This window comes from Crocuta crocuta, unplaced genomic scaffold (assembly GCF_008692635.1).
Source record: "Crocuta crocuta isolate KB4526 unplaced genomic scaffold, BGI_CrCroc_1.0 scaffold197, whole genome shotgun sequence".
Classification (NCBI taxonomy): domain Eukaryota; kingdom Metazoa; phylum Chordata; class Mammalia; order Carnivora; family Hyaenidae; genus Crocuta; species Crocuta crocuta.
The window spans coordinates 10788820-10815078 of record NW_027532002.1 but is presented as its reverse complement, the minus strand read 5'-3'; the positions used below and the strand labels follow the sequence as shown (position 1 = coordinate 10815078).

The 26259-nt window shown below is 38.2% G+C and overlaps 1 protein-coding gene and 1 long non-coding RNA gene across 4 annotated transcripts in view; one reads left to right on the top strand and one right to left on the bottom strand.

The window, feature by feature from the left end:
• The window catches only part of LOC144241006 (uncharacterized), a 31370-nt gene extending 5111 nt beyond the window's left edge, over positions 1-26259 (top strand). Inside the window, exon 3 of one of the 2 annotated variants that reach the window (XR_013337936.1) lies at positions 26190-26259. This is a non-coding gene — a long non-coding RNA (uncharacterized LOC144241006). Of the gene's footprint in view, positions 1-17240; positions 17339-26189 lie in introns of those variants that run through there. The other variant, XR_013337935.1, reaches the window with a different exon arrangement.
• The window catches only part of SPMIP4 (sperm microtubule inner protein 4), a 43037-nt gene continuing 18537 nt past the window's right edge, over positions 1760-26259 (bottom strand). Inside the window, exons 4-10 of one of the 2 annotated variants that reach the window (XM_077775449.1) lie at positions 22788-22859; positions 20707-20736; positions 17478-17659; positions 13833-13921; positions 6572-6746; positions 6191-6282; positions 1760-2801 (exon numbers count right to left, since the gene is read on the bottom strand). In XM_077775449.1, the coding sequence (XP_077631575.1) occupies positions 1983-2801; positions 6191-6282; positions 6572-6746; positions 13833-13921; positions 17478-17659; positions 20707-20736; positions 22788-22859 (1459 nt within the window). In that variant the 3' untranslated portion in view covers positions 1760-1982. The remainder of the gene's footprint in view (positions 2802-6190; positions 6283-6571; positions 6747-13832; positions 13922-17477; positions 17660-20706; positions 20737-22787; positions 22860-26259) is intronic. The other variant, XM_077775450.1, reaches the window with a different exon arrangement.

The window sequence follows — 26259 nt, the reverse complement described above, 5'->3', positions numbered from 1 at the left end:
CTAATACAGTGTTAAAAAAAAAAAAAGAAAAGAAAAAAAAGACAATAACAATGTAAAAGCAAAATGAGAAAAACACTGACATTCCAAGAACTCTTAAACTGACTACTGAGTTCTCTACAGCTACAATGAAAGCCAGGGGACTGTATATGAATATCTTCAATATACTGGAAGAAAGTAACTGTGAAATTAAATTCTTTATCTGACAAAATATCTCTTAGGAAAGAAAGAAAGACATTTCAAACAAAAACTGAGTTTGTCACCCCCTTATCCACAATGAAGGAAATTCTAAAGGGTGTTCTTTATACAAAGAATGATTACAGATTAAGAGATCAAAGATGAAGAGAAAAAATAAAGAGCAACAAAATAGGTTAATATGTGGCTGAATCTAAAGGAACATTGTTCAGGGGCACCTAGGTGGCTCAGTCAGTTGGGCGTCTGACTCTTGATTTTGGTTCAGGTCATGATCTCACAGTCATGGGATTGAGCCCTGAGTCAGGCTCCATGCTCAGTGCTGAGTTTGGAGCCTGCTTGGGATTCTCTCTCTCCCTCTCCCTCTCCCCCTCCCCTGCTTGTGCACACTTGTATGCATTCTCTCTCTCTCTCTCTCTCTAACAGTAAAAAAAAAAAAAAAAGTTGAAAACTTAACCAACTGACCCACCCAGGTACCCCTAGTCCAAAATAGTTTGAAAGGAGGTGTAATTGAATGACATGATCATGAAATATAAAAATTAAAAGACATCTCAACAGAACACTCATAGAAATTCCTTAAGAACTTTCATGATAAACTATGTCTAAAATGTGCCTGTTGGCACATTAAATGAGTTGGCTTCCATTTGGCAATTAGCTAAACTCTTGGTAGACACCTTCCAAAACTGACATTTGGCTTTAGAGTAATTGATATCAAGCCATCTGCTATGGTGTCCATGTTTGTGTTCCCCCCCAGATTTCATGTGTTGAAATCCTAACCCCTAAGGGTGGGACCGTTGGGAGGCGATTAGTTCATGAAGACAACCATCATGAATGGGATTGGTGTCCTCATAAAGGGATCCCTTGCCCCTTACAAGGTTATAGTGAGAAGATGGCTGTCAGTGAAGAAACGGACCCTTCCCAGACACCAAATCTACCAGTGCTATCACCTTACACTTCTAGTCACTAGCACTGTGAGGAATCAGTGTTGTTTATAAGCTACCTAGTTTATGGTGTTTTGTCTTAGCAGCCCAAGCAGACTAAGACACCATCCTTTCTTGCCACAGTTAACTCACCAGTTACTAATTAAGGCCATTGCCAGATCCTCATAATAAAATCATTTTTTTCCTGCATTAAAAAAATGGGTATGTTTCTCTATCAGCAGGTTAAAGGAAGAGAAACATCCAGCTTTGAATGTGTGCATGCACAGCATTTTGGGTTTCATTTTTTATACTGACTTATTTTGTCCACATTTACATAAAAAAAGGGCCCATATATTTAATTTATTAAAGTAATGCAATTTATAGAGCTGCCCATCTCTCAACTAACTGGGCATTTGAGTTTTGTCTTTTATATTTGATGTTTCTACAAACAGTTACAGAAGGGGACAATGTTCACATATTTATTAAGGGACTATAGTTTGTATAGACATCTGTCAACTACTGGACATTTGAATTTCAAATACTAAATTTTTGGAAAACAATGTAAACTTTGTCATTGTTTTTCGTGATTTTGGAAAATTACTTTGTATTGTAATTTGAAAATAAGATTAAAGACTATAAATTTTTCTGGTTCTAATATTTTATTGCCAAATTGTTAAACTTTTCAGGAAGTAAGAACATCCCCTTTTCTGGGGTCCTCTAACTAGATACTAACTTAAATTCCTGAAAACATAAACTTCATAACAAGGTCATTACGGCTATTCTAGAAAACAGAATCCAACAACATGGAAGAAATTCTGTTAAATTTTTACTTTTCTTGCAAGAGGCTGGGTTTTGAAGGAAAGAATGAATATCTCAATTATAGAAATAATAGGAATTATGGCCATAGAATTGGTGTTTCATTCCTGAATGCTCTGTATCCCTGAGGTCTTTATGGTCTTCTAAAATTGATTTATGGAAACGTTTTTGTGCACCAGTTTTTGAAAAAGAGTTCTTAAGCCCTAGCAGGTCAGTCTGAGGCTTCGCCACTCCAGCTCTAGGAATCCAACCCAGAATGGGTCTTGTTTCCTCGTTGTTTTCTGTGTTAAAGGTCAACCTTTCTTCTGGCTTACTTAAAAAATGTTCCAAATCAAAAGCTTCCAAGTCTGGTTTACTTTCTAAAATAGAAGGCTTACTAAAGCTAACAGAGTTTTGACACATAGTACACGGGTCCCGTATGGCAGGTTTAAGACGCTCATACTGAAGGTAATGGTTTGGGCTATAACAAGATACAGGTTGGGGGTTTAATGCCAGCTGTCTCCAGTACAGATCTTCTATCTTTTTAGTATCCGTGATTTTTGGAAATGTTTTTATGTCGCAAACGTTAGTCAGGTCTCTTGTTGGGTAACAAGGTGAGGATGCATAGGTAGATAGCAAGCTTTGTTCCTTAATCTTGTCTTCAATTTCCTGTTTTTTACGGGCGACACCCGCCAGCGTGTTATCACTAAGTCCCATCATTTCTGTAGAACTGGGTACAAAAGTGTGAAAATTACATAAAACTCTGGGGGTACAGTCTGGACAGGAATATGGTCTTTGCTGAACAGTAGCCTCCAGGGGACGTCGGTTCTGAAGCAGTCGAGCAATTCGTCCCTCTAGGGGTCTTGGAGGTTTTAAGACAGGATGGAATTTTTCTTGCTGTAGTGGTGGGATAAAAAGGAGAAAATCAGTTAATCTGGCATTGTGAGGGTATCGCCAACAAATGGCAGGTCAAATTTGTAACCATTTTCACTGAGTAAATGTAGAATGGGTGTAGGAGTGCACATTGCAGTGTTCGCTTATTCGTTTATTTATTTATTCATTCAAGGACACTGATATTTGGGTCCTAATAAACATATTTTTTTCTTCCACTGGTTTTTGCTAATAGGGAAAGGAGGTTGGCTATAGAAAAATTCCTCTGTGTAGGAACTCTTTGCTTTCACACGTTCAAAGATATAAAGACTCACAGGCCAGAATTTCTGCCATCCCCAACAGATGATGTTGATGGTTGTGTGTGGTTATTTAAATCTCAGTGAAAGCCTTCCAATGCAAAGGCTCTTAATTCTTGGTTGAATTAGAATCAGCTTTGGAGCTGGGGAAAATGAGATTCCTAAGTTTGATCGACTAAGACTGTGATTCAGAGGTTCCACAGTGGGGCTCAGGAATCTGCTTTTTTTTTTTTTTTAAGGTTATTTATTTTGGGAGGGGTGGAGAGAGAGGGAGTGTGCACAAGCAGGGTGAGGGGCAGATTGAGAAGGAGAGAGAGAATCCCAAGCAGGCTCCACACTGCTGGATGTGGGGCTTGAACTCGTGAACTGTGAGATCGTGACCTGAGCTGAAACCAAGGGTCGGATGCTTAACTGACCGAGTCACCCAGGTGTCACAGGAATCTGCTTTTTTAACAAACATCTTGGGTGATGCTGAGGCCAGTGATGTGCTGTACTTTAACAGCGGTCTGCAGAGAGCTTGTCATATCTGTGCTTTTTGAGATACTTTACAAATATGAATCATGTCTGCTAACTGCAAAAGTAGTGAATTTAAAAGTCTATTAATAGATATATGTCTGGGGGGAACAGAAAGAAGAGGGAGGAGCTGATTAGAAAGGGACACGAGGAAACTTTTTGGGATGATGGTAATATTTAATGTATTGATAGGTGTTTGGGTTACAAAGGTGTACGCGTTTGTCAGAACTCAGTGAACGTACACTTAAAATATGTGCAATATTTTGCCTTAAAAGAAAAGCTGCAACAGATTGAACTCTGTTTCATGATATGCATGCTGATTGTTTAAGGGTGAAGTATCCTAATGTCTGCAATTTCCCTGAAATGCATAAAACATAATAAAGTGTATTGATGGATGGCTGGAGGGATGGTGAGATGGATAGATGATGTGTTAAAGTAAGTATAGCAAAATGCTGATGGTAGAATCTAGGTGGTGGGTGTATGGATGATAATTGTAGAATTATTTCAGCATTCTGCATCTATGAAGATTTTTAAGACAGCATGCGGAAGAAAAACTAAGAAAGAATGGATGGATGGTGATGATGGAATTGATAGCAGAGGCAGTAAAAATGAGAATGGTGAGAAAACAGTAACTAGTTTGGATGTAGAAAACAAAACAGACTTTGGAGTATCTTCCTGGATCCTGATTTGCTCACAGTTGGAGGGATTTCCATCTATTACTAATAAATCTGTTGTAACCTTTAGCTAATCAGGTTTGAGTAACTACTATGAAGAAAAGAAGAAACCCCAGCTTTTTAAAATATTTTGTTAAATTTGTCATAAACAAAAAAATTCTGGGGTATATTATATCCTCCTTGGATAGGACCCCTTTATGCAAGAAGCAGTTTTTTGTGTCCTTATTTCATTCTACTACAACAAAATACTTCATATACTTATTACCACTAAAATATGCCTTCCCAGAGTCTGTTATTCATGTCTTAGTCAGAAACCAGCAAGAGTCACTAAAACTTACTTTCATTTATTTTTTTTAAGTTATTTATTTTGAGAGAGAGAGAGCACGTGCACACGTGCACGAGTGGAGGAGGGGCAGAGAGAGAGAGAGAGGGGGAGAGGGAATCTCAAGCAGGCTCTATGCTGTTAGTTTGGAGCCAGATGCAAGGATGGAACCCATAAACTGTGAGATCATGACCCGGGCTGAAACCAAGTTGGAAACCTAACTGACTGAGCCACCCAGGCACCCATAAAACTTTTAAACTTTATTTTAGGCATATTTTATCTTATTATTAATACAAATTTAGTTGATTTACTTGCACAATAATTTGGCATATAATATACTTGACAAACATTCTTTGTATAACTGTACATGTATTTCTTTTTAAAAATGATAAAGCTGTTTCCTGAGGGGCTGGAGTCTACAGGGTCAAATCTGTGGAAATCTGGATAGCTGATGAACACACTTGACAATGTCAGAGTATATGTATTGTGCTTTCTAACCTTAGAGAATATTTGTTGCAAGTGAAAAGTGAAAAAAAAAAACGCTTCAGTGAATGATGAAGCACAGTCTGGTAACTACTTGAGGTATTACGATTTTTTATCACCTTGTGAAATACCAGAGCTAATGTAACATAAATGTGTTCAGTTCAGTCTAAAAAGAGTTCATATTGAAATATAGCCATTTTTTATGCATCATTCCACAGTTTATATCTTTGGAAATACTAATTTTGTTTTAAAAAATTTGTATCTTTAGAGGATAAGATCTAGGCCCCAAATAAAACAACATATATGTATATTATTAAGTTATTTTATTTCATGTGTATATAAGTAAGCCAACAGACTATAGTTTCTGTCATTAAGGGCTTGATCATTTCTTTCAGGCCATTTCACATAATCAATTAAGAAACTTGTATTAACATTTGCAGAAAATTTATTGGCTTTCAATTGTAATTCAGCCAACTCTCACTTATTTTGGATATCAGGCCTTATCTCTTCAAAAGCAGTGGTAATGTATAAGATATACAAGTACATAAATATTCATAGAACTTATTAAGAATCACATTAAATTACAGGGTAAGTGTTTTTAAACCTATTCCTTTGTAAATTTTAGCAAGAGTAGCATAGTGGAAAAATCTTAAAAAAAAAAAGTCAGTGGGCACCTGGATGGCTCAGTTGATTAAGCCTCTCTACTCTTGATTTCAGCTCAGGTCATGATCTCACAGTTCACAAGTTTGAGCCCTGCATTGGCTGCACAGACAGTGCAGAGCCTGTTTGAGATTCTCTCTTTCTCCTTCTCTCTCTGTCCCTCCCCCCATTCATGTGCTCTCATGCTCTCTCTCTCAACATAAATAAATAAACTTAAAAAAAAAAAAACCCTCAAAACACCAGCACTGGGAATAGGAAATAGTGGGCAAAGGTATTTAAACCAATTCAAATCAATTCAAAACTAACTTCTATGATGAGTTAAATTTTTCCTTTGTTAGCTTGGTCACCAGTACTCATGAAGCAAATAAAAAGTGGGTAAAGCAAGAAGGAGCCTAACACCTGGATACTTTCCCCCTAAATAACTGAGAGTTAACTGCAGTTACTTACAGGCTCTGGGTCAAATCCTGTCTGTCCAGTTAACTCTGCTACTTCCTTTTCATGGTAATCATCCAGTTCAAGGGGGTTCATGGGCCCCAGACCTTAATGGAAACATCACATCTTATTAATTTGTTAGTGGAAAATGAAGGATGGATCTTAAATGACCTTTTATAGAAAAACTTACCCATTTCCCTTTGTACTATAATTAGAATGAATAAATTGAAAACAATTTTATCTCCCAGTTTCCTGCTAAAGCTTACCACCCACCCTAATTTCCATTAGTACTCAGGGTAAGAAACAGGGAAAAACATTAGAAGATGCAAGCTTGTAACAGCATTTGTCAAATGTTCTAATTTTGTTCTTTTTACTCGTATTAAAGTAAACCCATACCTGTAAAATCATGAGTGTATGAAGGGATCCAGTGGGACCTCTCAAGATTTCTTTGTATGTTGGCTTCTTTTAGAGAGCTAATTGGGTCCCACGAATTTAAAGAAGTGTTAGGAGCGAAGGTTTTAGGAGGTTTTGGGTAGAATACTGGCTTGTTCTTTTCAACACATTTAGGGAACTAGAATATGAACATCAAAGTTTATTGTTATTAATGCCATCTAGTAGAATAAGGGCTGATTCACTATCTTAGCAAGAAGGGGCATAAAGGAAGTTCTAGGCTTAAGTCAGATATGATTTTTTTCTTCATTAATCAGTAATATTCTGGAACTCAACCATATTTAGAGTTAAACACAGTATTTTATCAAAAGAATGATGAGCTCTTTTCTAAAAGTTTTTTGCTTTAGCAGGGACTCTGTCTGATAATGTACCTTGGAGAAATGTCCCTGAGAATACTCTACCTCCAGTAAAATTTTATTAGAGAAAAAAGTGTTCTGAGGTACTCCTTTGGGTAAATTCAGCCAAAATTGTGTGTCTTCCTCTTCTCTTTCCTTGCCTGAAATGGCACCATTTGATATATTTTATGGATTTCTAATGGAGTTTAAGTCACTCAAATTCAAATAAAAATTTTCCTTCTATCAATGTAACTGTTTACAATGGAGTTTATTTTGTGTTTTCAAAAAGGGGTATATGTAAAAGTAAATTAATGAATGAGTTTCATTGCAGTCTGTTTGGCTATTTAGAAATTCACCTTTTTCTCAGATTGATGATAGTCAGTAAATATGTACTGAGCACTTATCTGTGCAAGGTAGTGGCAGGGAACAGGGATGGATCAGAAACAAGTCATCCAGGGATGTGTTGGCTAAAAGGGGAGATAAGGAGTGAGCATAAATGACTGTAAGATGGTAAGTAACTGTTATAAAAGAGGTTAAGAAAGAATTATTTCTAAGTTCTGAGGAGGGAGAGGTTGATTCTATCTGAACAGGGAAATAGGGCAGAGAGCTGAGAAGAATGGAGGAGACAAGAGCCCATGTTACGTCATACTACAGAAAATAGGCCTTGAAGGACATGCAGAGATGGAGAGGCCAAAGGAACAGCAAGAGCAGAGGTATGGATGGTGGTGGAAAGTATGGAATTAACTTTCATGAACACTATGCACTTGTCCTGAATGAGGCCTGTTCTTAACATTTGTAGGTCCTGGGGCAATAGTGAGACCCTATATGCCATTAGTCCAAATAGCTTATTTTATTTTATTTTTAAGTTTATTTATTTATTTTGAGAGAGAGAGTAAGTGAGCATGTGCATGTGTGCATTCAGAGAGGGAGAGAGAGAATCCCAAGCAGGCTCCACGCTGCCAGTGTGGACTCCAGTGCAGGGCTCAATCCCAGGAACCTCAAGATCATGACCTGAGCAAAGATTAAGGGTTGGCCACTTAACAGATTGAGCCACCCAGGTGCTCCTAAATAATTTAATTTCTAAATCAAGCAAATAAGTTAAATAAAATATGTCCCATTCTCCTATTTTGACAAAATACCTGCATGACAACTTGGAAGACCGAGTTCAAATTTAAACTTATTAGACTGCAGTGGGACACAGTGATTCAAAAAGAGCTAGCTGCTGGCCCCTGGCCTCAACATTGCTTACTGCTTTCTACCTACCCCCAATTCCATCCCAAATGATGAAGTGCCTTATATATAAGGGTACCTTGGTCCTCAAGTTCAAGCTCCACTATACCTATTACCTTTACTTCCAGCAAACAGCCATCACTTGGCAACCCCTTTGGCCTAGTGGTATATACTGGCTTCAAGCACTGTCAACCCCTGGGAGGATGGACCTGGAGAAGAGACCTCATGAAGGCCCTAGTACTGCATTCAAAGCCATTTTGTTAGGGAATTCTGCAGTCTCACATCGGTCTGGGGTGGGAGCTTGTGGAGCATGGGCTCTAGATGGACATATCCTCTTGTTTCCATAAACATCCTGTCCCAGAAGGAGGGGTATAGCCAGAGGAAGGCCAGAGCTGGGCCCTAAAGGCATGGGTCCTTCTAAAGTTCCTGGGCCTAAGGATGATGCTAATTTTAGCAACTCTATGAGGTTAGAGTGATCCCCATTTTCCATATAGAGAATAGTCATGGTAAAAGGCACTTGTTAGAAAACTGTCTCAAGTATTCAATAACCACTTCTATAAACCTTTAATATGTGGTTTGCTTATTCAGGGCTAAAGAAAGCCCTCTCTGTTCTCTTTATAATGATTTGCAAAGCCAGCTTATAAATAAGGACCTTTTTCAAATATTGTTCCGAGGGGCTAGATTAATCTTGTGTGTTAATCTAGTTTAAGTAACAGCAGTGATCTACTGAAATGCAGGCAAGGTCACAGAGGAAGAAAATAGGGAATGTGAAATTTTTAAAAAAAATTCTTTAAATGTTTTATTTATTTCTGAGAGAGAGAGAGAGAGAGCATGAGCAGGGGAGGGTCAGAAAGAGAGGGAGACATAGAATCCGAAGCAGGCTCAAAGCTCTGAGCTAGCTGTCAGCACAGAGCCCAATGCGGGGCTCGAACCCACGAACTGTGAGATCATGACCTGAGCTGAAGTTGGATGCTTAACCAACTGAGCCACCCAGGTGCCCTGGGAATGTGAAATTTTATTGTAACCTGTGGTGGTATGGGAAGAGTTTAAAGAGTTAGGGATATTTGAAGCGGAGAGTTGGCCAATTTTCAGTAGAGATGGAACTCTCCTAGGAATGAGGAATATATCTCTAAGAGGGGGATGGGCACTTTGGATTAGAAAGATGGCAGGTGGTTCAAGAAGGAAACCACACTCCTCTGTAAGAATGATATAAGTGGATCCTCTTTGCAAGGGAAGCCAAAGTTCTTTCCAAACATTTACAGATAAGGAAAACTGGATAGTAGGCTCAGTTAGGCTTTCAAAATGGTTTGTTAAAATATTTCAGATAGTCCAGGGTTTAGGGAAGTTTATGGCACTTGACCTCTGTGGTTATTATATTTCACCTTACTCAAAAGATGATTACAAGGTAAATGTCATCCTAAAGAATATTTTCGTATTGCAAAAGCTAAGACCAGATGCTTTAGCTCTTGAGAAATAGAACAAAAAAAATCTTTGGCCATTTGAGGCAGTGACAAAAGCAGTCCAGAAGAGTCAAATTATTGAACCTAACTGTCAGCCATTCATAAAAGGAAAATGAATATTCTGATTGGCATAATGGCTAGAAATGGCCAGTGAGAAGAGGTCACTGAGGAAAGAGAAAGGTAGCAGGAGAGACCACGGCTAGAGTGAGGACAGTGCAATGATCAGTGACTCTGGTAGGGAAAACTGGGCTAGGCCAAAGAGATAAAAAGTAGGGCAGCTCTGGGAACTGGGTGGGAAAGAGGTACCTAGATTTCTGTGACTCTGGAGGGCACAGGCTTCATATACATGGAATGTAAAAGGATGAAAGCAAAATGACATTGAAAATACTATTAAAATTAAGGCCCAGAACTTAGTTTTTATTTTTTATTTTTTTTAGTAGTTTATTGTCATGTTGGTTTCCATACAACACCCAGTGCTCATCCCCACAAGTGCCCTCCTCCATGCCCATCACCCCCCTTCCCCTCCCCCCCACCCCCATCAGTCCTCAGTTTGTTCTCAACATTCAAGAGTCTCTCGTGGTTTGCCTCCCTCCCTCTCCTCCGGTTTCCCCCTTTCTTCTCCCCCATGGTCCTCCGTTAAGTTCCTCCTAATCCTCCTATACGTGCAAACATATGGTAGCTGTTAGAACTTAGTTTTTAAAAGGTTAAACTTTTATTTAGAATATTCCCCTTTCCAAGACCACCCATTTCTTAATGTTCTCAGTCAACAAAGCTTTATAATCATTGGAATAATAACATTGATGGAAGCTTGCACTTATTATAAGCTTGCTCTCTGCTGATATGGTGCAGAGTGCTTTTACATGCATTTCATTCTCAAGACAGCCCTATGAGGTGGAGTTCATGATTATTCCTCTTCTATCTATGAGGAAACTGAGGTATTGAAGAATTAAACATATTATCCATGGTTATACAGTTGATTCATTTTATTTCATTTTTCCTTTTCTTTTTTATTTTTTTAAAATGTTTATTATTATTTTATTTTTGAGAGAGAGAGAGAGATGGGGAGGGGCAGAAAGACAGGGAGACACAGGATCTGAAGAAGACTCCAGGCTCTAAGCTGTCAGCACAGGCTAGAGCTCAGAAACTGTGAGAAGTCATGTTTAACTGACTGAGGCACTCAGGCACCCCTATAACTGCTAAATTTTAGAGCCAGGAGCTGAGCCACTTTAAAATTTATACTCTTTTTATTTTTGAGAGAGAGAAAGAGAGATAGAGAGCGAGCAGGGGAGGGGCAGAGAGAGAATCCCAAGCAGGCTTCATGCTGCCAGCACAGAGCCTGAAGTGGGGCTCGAACTTACAAACCATGAGATCATGACCTGAGCTGAAACCAAGAGTTGGATGCTTAACCAAATGAGCCACCCAGGCGCCCCTGGAATTACTTAAGTTCTTAGTGTCTCTCTGCCTCCTCCCACCCTCAGAGAATGCTGATTATAATTATGTAATCAATTATAATTCGGGCGGGATACAGCCTGGGAACTGGGATTTCTAAAAACACCCCAGGTGATTCTAATGTGCAGCTGGGTTGAGAACCACTGCTCCAACAACAGGAAACGTAAATACTATACAAAAAATTCTCCTTTAACAAAAATAGAACATTGCAAATAAAGTTGAAGACCCCTTGGCCACTCTCCCCAGTGAAGTGGTGAAAGGCAGAGGAGGACAAGGACAGGTATTATCCTAAAGGAGGAAAAATAGATGAGTCATGAGACTCCTGTCATCAAGCCCAGTATCAATTTTATTTTTCTTTCTTTTTCTGTCCAGCAAAGTGCAAAACTTGATTAGGATTAGGGATACACCAGAAGAATAACGGAAAGATTGAAAATTAAGACTAGAAGAGATTAAGAAAGTTGGGTTAATCGTTGGAAGAAGAGTCAGATAAATCAGTCAAAAATATTTACATACAAAGTGATGTAGGGAATATAGATATTATAAAATATTCCATTTTCAAAGAGCTTGTAATGGAGTTGCTAAGATAGAAGATACATGTAAAAAGTTATTGGTTATAATAATGGTAGAAACTCAGAAGAGGGGAAATCACTTCTGTTGGAGTAATAATGCTTATAAATTATAGCACTTTCTATTTTTTGAAGTGCTTTTATAGCCTTCACATAATCCTCCTATCCTGTGAAGTCTGTAGGACAGATTTTACTGAAATTATACAGGTATATTTTATTAATGTAAGCTCAAAGAAGAGAAGCAATATTTCTAATATCACCAAGAGAACAAATGACAGGTATAGGAGTAAGCAGGTCTCCTTATTTGGTTCACTATCTGCTCTGCAACAGAAACAACAAGGGTTGAGCTGAGCCTTGAAGAAAGAGCAAGTTTGGGATAGGCAGACAGGCCATGAAGGGTGAGCATTCCAAGAGTGGGAGATGGCCGTCCACCTGTTCGAGGACCAGCCAGCTGAGCCAGGCTGCAGGAAGAAAGTAAGGCCAGCCTTGCGATTTACACTTGGGTAAAGGAGAGCTAATCAGGATTGTTGCAGAGGGCCGAGATATGAGGACAGCCGCATTTTCATGAGCAGGAGGAAGTGAGGGAGATTGAAAGAAGAAACTAAACCCCAGAACTGGAGACTTTGGCTGTAAGAATGTATAATGATGGAATTGTCTCTCGAATGACTTCTCATAGTTCTGGGTTACTTTGATGTAGATTTTGCTTGCAAGAATTAAAGAGGTCCAGTATGATAGATGATTCTTTAAGGATTTTACCTGATGTATAACTTTACAAAAAACAAATAGGAAATTGTGTACTTCGTAGATGACTGTGTGACACTGCAGTGACCACACTGGCCTGCTACAATGGTTATCCCAAGTAAAAGTCAAATGTTTCTAGCCTTACGTAATTATTTCTTGCCTACCTCATAGATTTTTTTTTTTAGTTAAAGAAAAACCCTTTTTTTTAAAAATGTTTTTATTTATTTCTGAGAGAGAGAGAGAGAGAGAGAGAGACAGAGACAGAGTGAGCAGGGGAGGGTCAGAGAGAGAGGCAAACACAGAATCTGAAGCAGGCTCCAGGCTGTGAGCTAGCTGTCAGCACAGAGCCCGATGTGGGGCTCGAACCCATGAACCGTGAGATCATGACCTGAGCTGAAGTTGGACACTTAACCGACTGAGCACCCAGGCGCCCCCCTCATAGATTGTTAAATGCAAGAAGATAATATATGGAAAACACTTGGCACTGCCTCTCACAAGCTAACTGGTTAATGAATGTTGGCTATTATAATTTTCTTTTTTTTTTTAATTTTTAATAGTTTATTTTTGAGACAGAGACCGAGCATGAGTGGGGGAGGGGCAGAGAGAGAGGGAGACACAGAATCCGAAACAGGCTCCAGGCTCTGAGCTGTCAGCACAGAGCCTGATGTGGGGCTCAAACCCACGAACCATGAGATCTGACCTGAGCTGAAGTCAGACGCTTAACCGACTGAGCCACCCAGGCGCCTGGCTATTATAATTTTCAAATGTCCAGATCTTTTCCTCCATGTAAAAATTTTCTCTTCCTGCCCATGTGGAGTCATAGTACAGAGCTTAAGAGCAGAGGCTGGAGTCTGACAAGCTTGAATTCAGTGATTATGAGATAGCCACAAACTCTCTGAGGCCCAGTTTCCTCATCTCTAAAATGGGGATGATGATACCAGCCATTTTAAGTTATTGTAAAGGCTAAGTGACATTCTATGTATCCAGAGTGCTCAGTGTGTAGCACTTTCTCAGTACACAGTGGCCACTGTTTTTATCTTTAATTGTATACAAATATAACGGTTGGGACAATAAATTGCAAATCTTTCTGAAAAATTTTCATTTACCCTATATATATTTGGAGTTACTTAATATGCCGTGAATTATAAGAATAGAGTTGGGGGATACACAGTGCGTGAAATGTAGCCCTCAACCTTCTTTCAGTGCGGAGGATTTTTTTTTTTTTTTTTGGTAATTGTGGAAATGTTACATAACTGCTCAAAGTATGTGAAATCGGCTAAGAAAAACAAATGTGAATCATGGTCAACATTTCATGTTTTTTTTTAACCAGGTAGAAAATAAAACAGTCCATCTTTTGGATTTTCATAAATGTATAGTGTAAAAACATTTTTCACTTTGTTTTAAACACATATTTAAAGATACTTACATCATAATATACACCCTGACCTGGCCAATTCAAGGCTTTCTTCTTTGAATCCATTGGAAGATCAAGCAGTTCATATCTGTAAGGATTACCTGAAATTTTCAGGAAGAGTGCTGTTATCCTGAATATGCAAGAACAGCTTTCTATGAATGGGATTTTGGGGTGCAATAAACAGAAACAAGATGATAGGAGGTAGAGCGGAATGAGGCACATTTTAGCTAGTGTATTATAGCTTTGTTTGAATTCTTTTTTTTTTTTAATGTTTTATTTATTTCTAGGAGAGAGAGAGAGAGACAGCGTGAGCAGGGGAGGGTCAGAGAGAGAGGGAGTCACAGACTGAAACAGGCTCCAGGCTCTGAGCTGGCAGTCAGCACAGAGCCTGACGTGGGGCTCGAACCCACAAACCGCGAGATCATGACCTAAGCAAAAGTCAGACGCTTAACCGACTAAGCCACCCAGGCGCCCCAGGTTCGTTTGAATTCTTGTTCCCCTTAATGAGCAGGCAGCACATGGGCCACACAGAGCGAGACTGAGTCTCTAACCCAAGTGTTGCCAGCAGTCTGAAGGGACACAGGAGCTGCCCCTTTCTTGGTAACAAAAGGGATTCTCAGGTAAGTTATAACTTTTATTTTTAAAATTTCCTGGATCTTCTTTCTGGTCTCTGAAGGCTTAGCAAATACATTTCTTTCTATACTACTTGTTTTGGGCTTTCCCTGCCTAAATATCAAGAAATAGAATTAGTATTTGCTTACCAAAAAGGTACAGAGAACATTTAAAAAATTTTTTTTAATGTTTTATTTATTTCTAGGAGAGAGAGAGAGACAGCATTAGCAGGGGAGGGTCAGAGAGAGAGGGAGTCACAGACTCTGAAACAGGCTCCAGGCTCCGAGCTGGCTGTCAGCACAGAGCCTGACGCAGGGCTCGAACCCACGAACCGCGAGATCATGACCTGAGCGAAAGTCAGACGCTTAATCGACTAAGCCACCCAGGCGCCCCAGACAGAGAACATTTTAAAGAATGCAGCTTCATAGGTATTAGTGGTAGTTTGATAAGCTTTATCAAATATAGCATGGCCTCCTCTGGTCCTATAATAAGTTCCACATGAAAGAATGCTCTGCGGCACCTGGGTGGCTCAGTCGGTTAAGTGTCTGATTCTGGATTTTGGCTCAGGTCATGATCTCATGGTTTGTGAGTTTGACGCTGGCAATGTGGGGCCTGCTTGGGATTCTGTCTCTTGCTGTGCTCCCCCTCCCCCATCTCTCTCTCCTTCTCTCTCTCTTAAAGTAAATAAACTTAAAAAAAAAAAAAGAATGCTGTGAACATCCATCCTCATATGTAATAAGATCAAAGGCTGGAATATATTGGACATTTACTGTGTGCTAGTACTGTACTAAGTGTTACATATATACTCACATTACTATGAGAAAGGTACTTGTACTTCCACTTTAACAAATAAGGAAACTGAGGCACAAAAAATAAGCAATTTGCCTAAGATCACACAGCTAGTAAGGGGAATAATTCAATCTCAGGCAATCTGGTACTAGGGTACTCAACCCATGTACTATGTCTTTCTATTAAAGAAGAGTTAAAATAAGTGTAAAAAAAAAAGTAGAAATCCTAATGTGGTAGTAGTTTTTGGAAAGGTCTTTTTTAAAACCTTTAAAAATATTTATTTATTGTTGAGGGAGAGAGAGAGAGAGAGAGACACAGCATGAGGGGGGAGGGGCAGAGAGAGAAGGAAACACAGAATAAGAAGCAGGCTCCAAGCTCTGAGCTGTCAGCACAGAGTCTGACCTGGGTCCATAAGCTGTGAGATAATGACCTGAGCCAAAGTCAGATGCCCCTGGAAAGGTCTTTTATGAGGGTTATTACAATATACTCCTCTTTTTAAAAAAATTTTTTAATATTTATTTTTTAGAGAGAGGTAGACAGAGTGCGAGTGGGGGAGGGGCAGAGAGAGAGGGAGACACAGAATCTGAAGCAGGCTCCAGGCTCTGAGCTTTCAGGACAGAGCCTGACACAGGGCTTGAACTCACCAACTGCAAGATCATGACCTGAGCTGAAGGTGGAGGCTTAACTGACTGAGCCACCGAGGCACCCCAATATACTCATCTTTCTAAAGTCCTCTCAGAGTGACTAACTGGTCAGGATAGGTAGATGCTTGGAAGAGTGGACAATTATGCTGGTAACTTATTTCTTTAATCTGTGACCTACAGCTGCAATGAAAAGTGTTTTTATAAATTCTGCACACATTTCTCTGATTTCTTGTTAACTCCATGCATTTCATGTAATTTCAGAAATTATCTAATTCAGGGATTGAAAAAAATAAATTAACTTTGACACTTTGCCTAATAAGATCATACAAATTTCAATTGCCTGGCATCCTATCTTGTAGTTCTTTTGCACAGCTCTGCCCACCCCAACCTCCCCATGTATTTACATGTATATATGTATGTATATGTATCATTTAGCATTGAGTGTATTCATATGTATGTATGTCTCTCTATATCCATGTATTTGATACAGATTTTACTACCTTTTATCAATGACTGGATTGAGAAGTAATAGAAAAATTCAATATGTGGTACACATAATGGAATCATTATATGGGTGCAGAGTAACAAAATAGTGACTGCTAATACTTATCTCTGGTATCTATGAAGTAAGTGCTAATATTCCCATTTTATAGATTGGGAAGCGGAGGCAGAGAAGTTAAGCTTTTCTATGGTCCATGGGGAGTAAGTAGCAGAGTAGTAGAGCTAGAATTCTTGCCCATGCCATCTGACTCCATAGTCCATGCTTTAAATACTCCACTGTGATGTCTCTCAGAATATTACTGTCTCCTAGTAAGGTACTGAGGTTGATATTAATGAGGGCAAACATTTGGGTCCAAATATTTATGTATAGCGGAACTGCATTATAGGACATTTCTTGGGTCTTCCCTACCTCACAGCCTGAATTCATTCAACAAATGTTTTTCTCTGCCTAACATGCACCTTTTCTGTGACCTTCAGATACCTCTTTTCTAGTATTTTCAGTCTTTCCCAAGATGTTTCTTCTCTGTTTTAAGGTATCTGGTGTGGGAGAACGTTGATGACTACCGTATGGGCTTACCAGGGGAGTATACCACATCTGAAAGATGCCCCAAGGTGTTAAGAGGACATAAATAAACTGTCCCTGTTACTTCCCAAGTCTTATTTTGATGACACTCTCTCAATTTCATCACAACTGCTACACCTATGTCTAGACCCTGATGCTCTGAACCAAATATTGTCTCTCATGCTGATTACCTGAGCTAGGATGAAATTTTTAAAAGCTAAGCCATAGGAGAAAGCAGGAAGGAAATAAAAATAGAAAAAAACAGGTAGAATAAAAACAGCTAATTCTACAATGTTTGCTTTCTGCTTCTAGCGTGGAAGGCTTTGTATAAAGAAGAAAAGTTAAGAGCACCTGTAGAAAATCTGATTTACTTGGTTTGTTCCAGATGATTCTAAAGCACAGCTACAGTTAAGAACAACTTTCATAATCTACTGTGGGTCACATGTTTGTGTCTTGAGTCCTTCGCCCTACTTTCTTTGATTTTATTAATTGAATAAAATTCAAATATGAAAAGAATTAATACTGTTCTGATATCAAATCACATTTTACCTCTTGTTTTCAAAATCGTCGTATCATAAGCCTTCGTTGGCACAGTGGGAGGAAACGGCCGTTGGCTTCGGGCTTTAATGCCTGTGTAGAGATCCTTAGGTGATGTAAAGGTCGGGAACATGGCACCACGAGAGATGTGTGTGTGGTAGGGATGTTCAATCGGATATGGGCAGCAGGTTTCTCTGAGATTCAGTTGAGCAAGCAAAACAGAATAGAAAGAAATGCAATTGAAATAAATTAATCATCAAATATTTATTGGGATCCTTCTTTGTGGCTGATACCGTTCTAGTTCTGAGGATACGACAGTGAGCCAAGGTCCCTATACTCCTGGAGTTAGCTTTCTGGTGGAATATATGCCACAAAACATGACATTTTCCTAATTTTGCTAGACAAATAAAATCAATTTTTAAAGTAAATCATAACTGAATTCTTTATCTGTGAATAACTTTCACAACTAATGCAGAAGATACATTAAATCTATAGTTTTTAGAATGCTACAGGCAGAATTTCTAGTTGCTTTCGATTCTAGCCTCTTGTTTTAAAAGGATCCCAGTGCTTTATTCTATGGAATCATTTCTGGGCATTCAGCTTCAGTATGCAAAGTAATACCCAACCATCTTGCCTTAAACTTTCAACCTGGGCCCTCTGTTTCTTTTAAGCAGTCAATGAACAAAATATACTGCCTGTTTATGTACACAGTACTGTTTAGAAATCAAAAAGCCAAAAATAGCTGATAAACTGATGGGAAAAATAAAGCCTACCAAGTTAAAAAGACCATAGAGATATAATTTTCCTATGATTTGAAAAACTAGCAGAGTTCTTAAAAGAACTAGCAGAGGTTTAAAAAACACTGTGAGAGCTGGTAGCTAGCAAGCGGCGGCGGCCCAGCCCCAGATGTGGGCCCTTGCTGCTTACTCGGCACGCTAATGCAAATCCATACTGAACTCAGTAGCCTTGGCTTCGTGATGGGCTCTCTGAAATACCTGGCAGTCCAAGATTCTTAACAACCTCCTGGTCTCTCACAGATACCAAAAGAAGTTAAGGTTGATTTGTAAGAGAAAAAGTCTAGACCTCAAGCAAAAGCCATTTATGAAGGCCAGCTCGTTGTGTTTTTGTGGAAAGATTTGGTTTTCTTCCCCTTGTCACAAACTCCCTCAGTTGGAACACATTTTGGGATTGGGTATGGTATCATTTTGTTGCGAATCACTAAACACTTTCCTGATTTATTTACTTTGCTTAAAAAAACACCACATCAACAGCTATGTGTCTTTTCTGGTACAAGGCACAAGGTCATCAATTCCATGATGATGTTAGAACACAGAATCAAGACATAAATTCCTGAACTGCAACTCACTGATGTACTTCAGAGTCATAAAAACACTGGCTATACTTCATTTTATATAAGACACAGTGATTTCCATTTATTCTAAAGAAACATTTCCATTCTCCAATTCAGTGGATTTTATAGTTACGATCTCCCTCAAATTAACTTTCCCTTACAAATTTGCTTGAAAATAAGTGATCATTTATAGTTTGAGCAAGCTGTGAATAAAATAGGAACAAACACATTTTTGCTCGTGGAGAGTGTCCAGTCCACTTAAGTCAGTAAAGGACAGAGTTTACTGAGGTCTAGTAAAAAGCCCATGTTCTAAGAGAAGTTTTCGTACTTTCAGAGCCTTTGGGGCTTGCCTCATTCACCTTCAGGTGAAGTAGTCGGGAAGCAGGGGACCTGGGTAAGAAAGATAGAGACCCTGGGGACAGTAAAGAATGAAATGAGAAAGTCCAGGGCTCAAATATTATGCAACAAAGACATTGAGTCACAAATCATACTAGAAAGAATGGCTGAGTAAATACAGTATAATTGTCTCAATCTGTGCTAATTAACTTATCTGGGAATAAGATTAATTTTGAGTTTCTTGGATTTTTGCCAGTTATGTGTCAGATTGAGAAAAGATGTAAGAACTGGTGGCAATGGGGAATTAGTGGGATTAATTTTGAACTTCCAATGCCATTTCTCACAGACATGATGCAGTTTAAGGAAATGTGGTATGACCATTTCATAAAATGGTCATGTCTGTCCCCTGTCCTTAGAAAATATCTCAGTGGTTAAAGTGGGATGTCCTGAGACCTTGTAACTACTATGTGAGCAGGAATTATACTCAGAGGACATTGCCTTGAACAGTTGTTAACCACAACAATAACTACAGCAATAAAGCATTGATGTTCCCGGCTTTGTGCTACCTGCGTTATCTCTCCTTTATCAGAGAATCCTTCACCACGCTAAATGCTAGGATGCACCCAGAGGCCAGGGCAGGGTGGCCCCATTTGGTACTAATCTGATGCTGGCTGAGGACTTCCTGACAAAGGCATTTGGTTTTCATTGTATCTTGTATCTTGTTCATCACAAAGACATGACCAGAAAGTAGAGACTGACTTCTTAATTTAGAAAACAAATTCTAAAGGCCCAGATCATGTTAAATTACAAAAACAGAACCAAAAGAAATTTCATAAGCCATTTTTTCCCCTGGAGATTGGTCCCCCTAATAAGAAGGAAATTTGCAAAATGTGTATACATAGTTACTGGGTCCTTCTAGTTTTGTCTGTGGTCAGGATTTTGCTTTGTGAAGAAGGGATAAAAGGTGGAAGTTAGGAAGCCAGGGAGAGGCCCCAGTTAATTCTGATCATTTGGGATTGAGGCAGAATGTTTTTCCCCCCTCAGATTCTAGAAACTATTTCCTAGTTAATAGTATTAAGTTATATCTGGTAATGACTTAACAAAACATATTTTACTCTAAAACTCAAAAACTATGGACTCTGTGTCTTGAGTCTATATATGAGATTTCATTTAATATCATATATATATTACAAAGGCTGTTTTTGTTAAAAGATCTGAATAAAGTATGGATTTTAGTTAATAACAATGCATCAGTATTGGCTCATGAATTTGTATGTAACAAATACACCCTACTAATGTAAGATATTCCTAATAGGGGAAGCTGGGTATGAGGTATATAGGAACTCTGTACTGTTTTTCAAATAATTCTGTAAATTTAAACTGTACTAAATTAAAAAGTTTATTAAGAAAGGATTAGCAGAGTATATAATTCCAACCTCTTCACTTGTTAAAGTCTTTCATGAAAAGTCACATTTGTCCTTACACCGAGACATGGATTGCCAATATTTTTTACTTGATTATAACGGGAAAGGAAAATGTGAAGTATATACTTACTGTACTGTTGAATTAGGTGGTTTGGGCATCCTAGAGTAAAAATAGGAAATAAATCCTAATTTATATTAAGGACTTTTCAAAGCTTACATTCCTATTAGAAATTTACTTAAAAATAAAAATTTGCTTACAGTGTCCTTAAGATAACATTCTCGGTTGACTTTCTGGAACACTTAATATTGACCAGTCAGAGATATGATATCCTCATGTCTCAGGTCTGTTGATCAACCTAACTTCAATCCTCCCACTCACTACCCATTTTGCATTTCCTATTTTCGGGCAAGGTGCAGGACTGATGGCTCCTGATGATAATGTGGCTCTCCTTCTTACTGACATTCACCTTCACAATCAGGCAGTAGCCCAAGTGCTTGGAGGCAGCCCGCCACTGTGCATGTGGTGCAATTCCATGACCTAAAATGACCTCAGTGTGGCCTGGTGGGACAAGATACAGAAATACTGTGTGTGCTTTGTCCCTTTGCCTGGGATTGCTGATCTCTCACGATCAAAGTGTTGCCCAGTTGACAGAAAGGCTGGAACAGATCTGAACATGTTTCTGCAGGCATGTCTTCTCTGAATCAGTTCATCTGAAAGTTGTGTCTTTACTAATTACTCAGAGCCCTGCCTGCCAAGAGATAATACTGAAGCCCAAGAACAGAGTCCACACTAGAGGACTGTCACCTACTTTTATTGGATTCAACAATTAGTTTCAGCCTCTGCAGATATTTCCTAAATATTTCAGGCATGTAAAGTGAATAGAATGTTACCTGTTGATAGCAAAGGTCAACAAAATGGAGTGTACCATTGAAGTTTTGTATGTTTATTTAGAAAGTGGTATGTAAGCTATATTATGCTTTGATTCTACAGTGTATTATCAACACATAATTCACATGAATCTTGACAGGTTTAGGTCTTTCTTTATTTGGACTCCAAGTTTGCAAGCTTGGGACTAAAAAACGAAAACAAAAAACATGTCTTCCAGTTTATTTATGGTTGGTTTGGGGAAGGCAGGGGCAAAGAATATTAATAATCCATCACTCAGGAATCCTGAGTTATTCGATTGATTATTATATGTGAAACATTAAATCAGCATCTAAAATTTTTCTCATGTGACAAATTTAGCTATGATATTGACAAGTATATACCTAAAATAGATTGGATTCAAAATGGAAAAAAAATTTTAAAAAGGAAAGCTTTTTAAATAGTTCACAGTTGGAAAGGCTAAAATGAAAATTAAAAATGCTCAGAGACTCTGTTGCTTGACCTAAACCAGTCCATTATTTTACTGCTGCACTCTACATTTACTTTTCAAAGTGTACTGATCTCAAAGGGATAAAGAGGACCTAGCCGTCACAAATTTCACGTCTTTTTGGCTCCCTCTTGTGGCTGACCTCTATATTAACTTCTTATCTGCACAGATTCCTCACAATTCTAATAAAGGTAAAGAAGGGATATTTTCAGTTACTTCAGTGTTGTCGGTATTTTATTCTTATCTGAAAATGAAAAAGTATGCTTTTGTAATATATATAACAAACTATTTCAGAGAGGAAAGATAATTTAATATGCTGGAAACTAATTCCTCTAAGCAAAGGATCAATTAAAAAATATTCCTTATCCGAAAAGGAGACTTAGGGAGTAACTTGGTTATACATTATTTATAGATTGTCATAATGAACCTCTACCCTCATAATACCCTGACAAAAAATTTTGCTGAGAGCACTGGGGCATTTCCAACGAACCTTTTAAGAAATGTAACAGATTATTATTAGATAAACTAGGTCAAAGGCAGAAAAATGGACCCAGATGACTTGTGTGAATTCTTTCAAACATTACAATTCTGTATTTCAGATTTTTTTCTTTACTTGTTTAAGTGCTACAAACTATAAGTGAGTTTTGGGTTTGTTTTTTTTTAAATTTTTCTTTCTTTGGTCTCGGTTTCTTTTATTAATGATCTCTGTTGGAAAAAAAGAGAACACTTTTGTATTTCTGAAAGTTCCCATTTAGGGGCTTTTTTATTTCTCACATAACTCATTTTCACTTAAAAAAGTTATTTGGCCCATTATGAGGAAAAGAAACCCCAAACTTACAAAGAATCATTTCCATAGATGTCACTTTTTTTGTTCTGTGTCAAATAATAGAATTGTTCAATAGGAAGTTTTCTGAAAAGAAAAGATTAAATTGAACATCTTTTTAAATTAATATAGTGGTGATCACATAGTAAAAGGATAGACTAACATAACCATGTATATATGGAAATTAAGTACGTGAGTGGCATTTTAAGTCACTGGAAAAACATTTGCTTTTCAATAAACAATGGAGGAAAAATCACTAGCCATTTGGAAAAATGTAAATTTCCATTTCATACTATGCATATACATAAGTTCAGATGGATTAAAAATCTAAATAATTGGGAAAAACATACAAATATTAAAATAAAATATGTAAGAATGTATTTTTTCTTTAAGGTGGGGAAAACATTTCAAATAAGGTTTTTCTTTATTTTTTGTTTGTTTATTTTTTTTTTATTTATTTCTAGGAGAGAGAGAGAGAGACAGCATGAGCAGGGGAGGGTCAGAGACAGGGAGTCACAGACTGAAACAGGCTCCAGGCTCCAGGCTCTGAGCTAGCTGTCAGCACAGAGCCTGACGCGGGGCTCGAACCCACGAACCGCGAGATCATGACCTAAGCGAAAGTCGGATGCTTAACCGACTAAGCCACCCAGGCGCCCCAAGATTTTTCTTTTAAATTCAAAATCCAAAAGGAAATTTGATAACATCAGAAGAAAATCTTTGAAGACAGATGGAATAAAAAAGCTGAAATAAGGGTGCCTGGGTGGCTTAGTCAGTTAAGCATCCGACTCTTGAATTCAGCTCAGGTCTTAATCTAAGAGTTGTGAGTTCAAGCTCCACATTGGGCTCTATGCTGACATGAATCCAACTTAAAAAAAAAAAAAAGCTTAAATCAAAGTTTGAAGAAATGTTTGCAATAAAGAAAGATATGTAAAGAATTACTATCTAGGATATAATTATTAAGAACCATTAAGAACCTATAGCTAAAAGACAATGAAAATGGACAAAGAATTAGAACAGAAAAGGGAATATAAATGACCATACAGAAGGAAACATAAAGATAAATACTCAACCAGAGAAATGCATTCTGATAATCAGATAACCTTTATACTTATTCGCTGGGCAAAAATTATATAGTTTTATAATATAACACAGTTGGCCAAGAGTGTGGGTAAATAGATACTTTACACACTACCATGAAAATATAAAGCATGTGGGCCATATCTTTAAAATTAAAAATATTCATATATTGTGACCCATAACTTTCACTTAGGATTTTCCCTAGAGAAACATTTGTGCATGAGCTCAAGGAGGCCTGTACAACTGTATAAGAAGGATATGCATTACATATAGTTAATGTCAAAAAAAGGGAAACAGTATAAAAATGGCTAAATAATCTGTGATGCATCTATATTGTAGAACACAATGAGAAGTTAAAATGAATTAGATCTGTGTTTACAGTCTTTAGATTGTAGAGAGTAAAAAAAGAACCAAGTTGCCTAATACTATACATCCAGTGATTCCACACATAAACCATATAATATGTATATTTTCAGTGGGTACATGTATAATTATATAAATGTGCAGAAGGTGTGAAAGGATGCACACCAAAATGATAACAGTGGTTCCTTCTAGGAAGGAAACCGGAATTGGTGGGGCAGTGGTCAAAGGAGACTGGACCCTGTGTTTGATTTGTTTTAGAAAGTCATATTTTTAGAGGACTTTTAGGTTCACAGTAAGAATGAGAGAAGGTAGAGAGATTTCCCATATACTGTTTATCCCCACATACAGCTTAGCCTCCCCCATTATTACTATTTCCCACGGGAGTGGTATATTTGTTACCATTGATAACCTACATCGACACATCATTATCACCTAAAGTTCATGGTTTACATTAGCCTTTACTCTTGGTGCTTATGTTTTAATATACATTGTAGTGCTCAAGTGTTGCTTGGGCTCCCGGTATCTTTTAAACACCCATCTTTTATCTCATCTACCCAAGACAGATTCTAAAAAACTTTAGAATGGTCCTAGAGTAGTGACAGTTATTTGTTACCCCCACGAGAGTCCCAACCAAGAGAGTCCTACAGTTGAAGATGTGCTTCGTAATTAGGCAAACAAAGTGACCAACTCTGGCAGTGTCAGTCAGGCTTTCTCCAGTCATTACAGTGCTTGCTTGGTGGCTTTATAAATTATCATGGAGGCAAGACAGAGGTTATGGGTAGATTCAGCAACGTGAACTTCTCCTCATCAGATCGACCTGGCCACATTTGAGTTTGCCAGCAGAAGTGACTAACCCTAAGTATTTCAAATGTTTGTTTGTTTATTTGGAGAGAGAGCATGAGACAGAGTGCAAGTGGAGGTGGGGCAGAGAGAGAGAGGGAAAGAGAAAATTCCAAGCAGGCTCTCTGCTACCAGCACAAAGCCCAATGCAGGGTTTGAACTCACAATGAGATCACGATCTGAGCTGAAATCAAGAGTTGAACACTTACCCGACTGATCCACCCAGGTGCCCCTAACCCTAAGTATTTCATAGAGAAAACTCTCCCTGGGTGTACTAGTCAGCCACCTGATGGGGAGTTGATTACATCATGAAAGAGATGATTTATCCCCTCAGGAGTAGACCCTTCTAAAGATGGATTTCCCTTTCCTTCTCTGTATACTTCTGCCAATTACATCACCAGTGGACTTCCTGAATGCCTTATTCACTGCATGCTATCTTAAAAAGTATTATACTTTTGATCAAGGAACTTAATTTACCACAGAAAAAAGTAAGGCAATGATTGCATTTCAAGGATTTACTGATCTTCTCAGATTTATAGAATGTAGAATGGCCTAATGACAATTCATTTGTGGCTGCAGCTTGTCCTAAAGAGTGTGGTACATGCTCTGAACCAGTGACCAGTAAATGGTTTCTCTCATGGCCAGAATGGATGGTCTAAAAAGCAAAGGGTGGGAGTGGTACCTCTTACTGTTACACTTACTGTTACACTTGAGAAAAATGTTACTTCCTTCCCAGCCATTTTGAGTTTTGCTGGGTTTGAGATCAAGGGAGAAATGCTTCCTTCAGAAGACACAATGTGCCACTGAATTGGAAGCTGAACTGACGATGTGGCAATTGGAGGCTCCTTATGATTGGGGAAAACAGGCAAGGAAAGATCATACCACGTGCACTGGGATGATGGATCCTGAATGTGAAGGGCAAGAGGATTGCTGCTATGCAATGGATATGTATATAATTATATTACTATATATGTAACTGTATTATGTGTATATATAATGTATTCTATATACTATATGTTTTATATACTATAATATATAATTATAACAAAGATTATAACATGTTTATTATATTTATATATTAACTAATTTTATTTTTTCACTCACCCTTTTCCTTTATTTCCTTATTATTCTACATAGGGTGCTTGGTGATGGTTTACTTCATTAAGTGTTTACCTGTGGACTGTCAGGACAAGATGATTTCTGAACT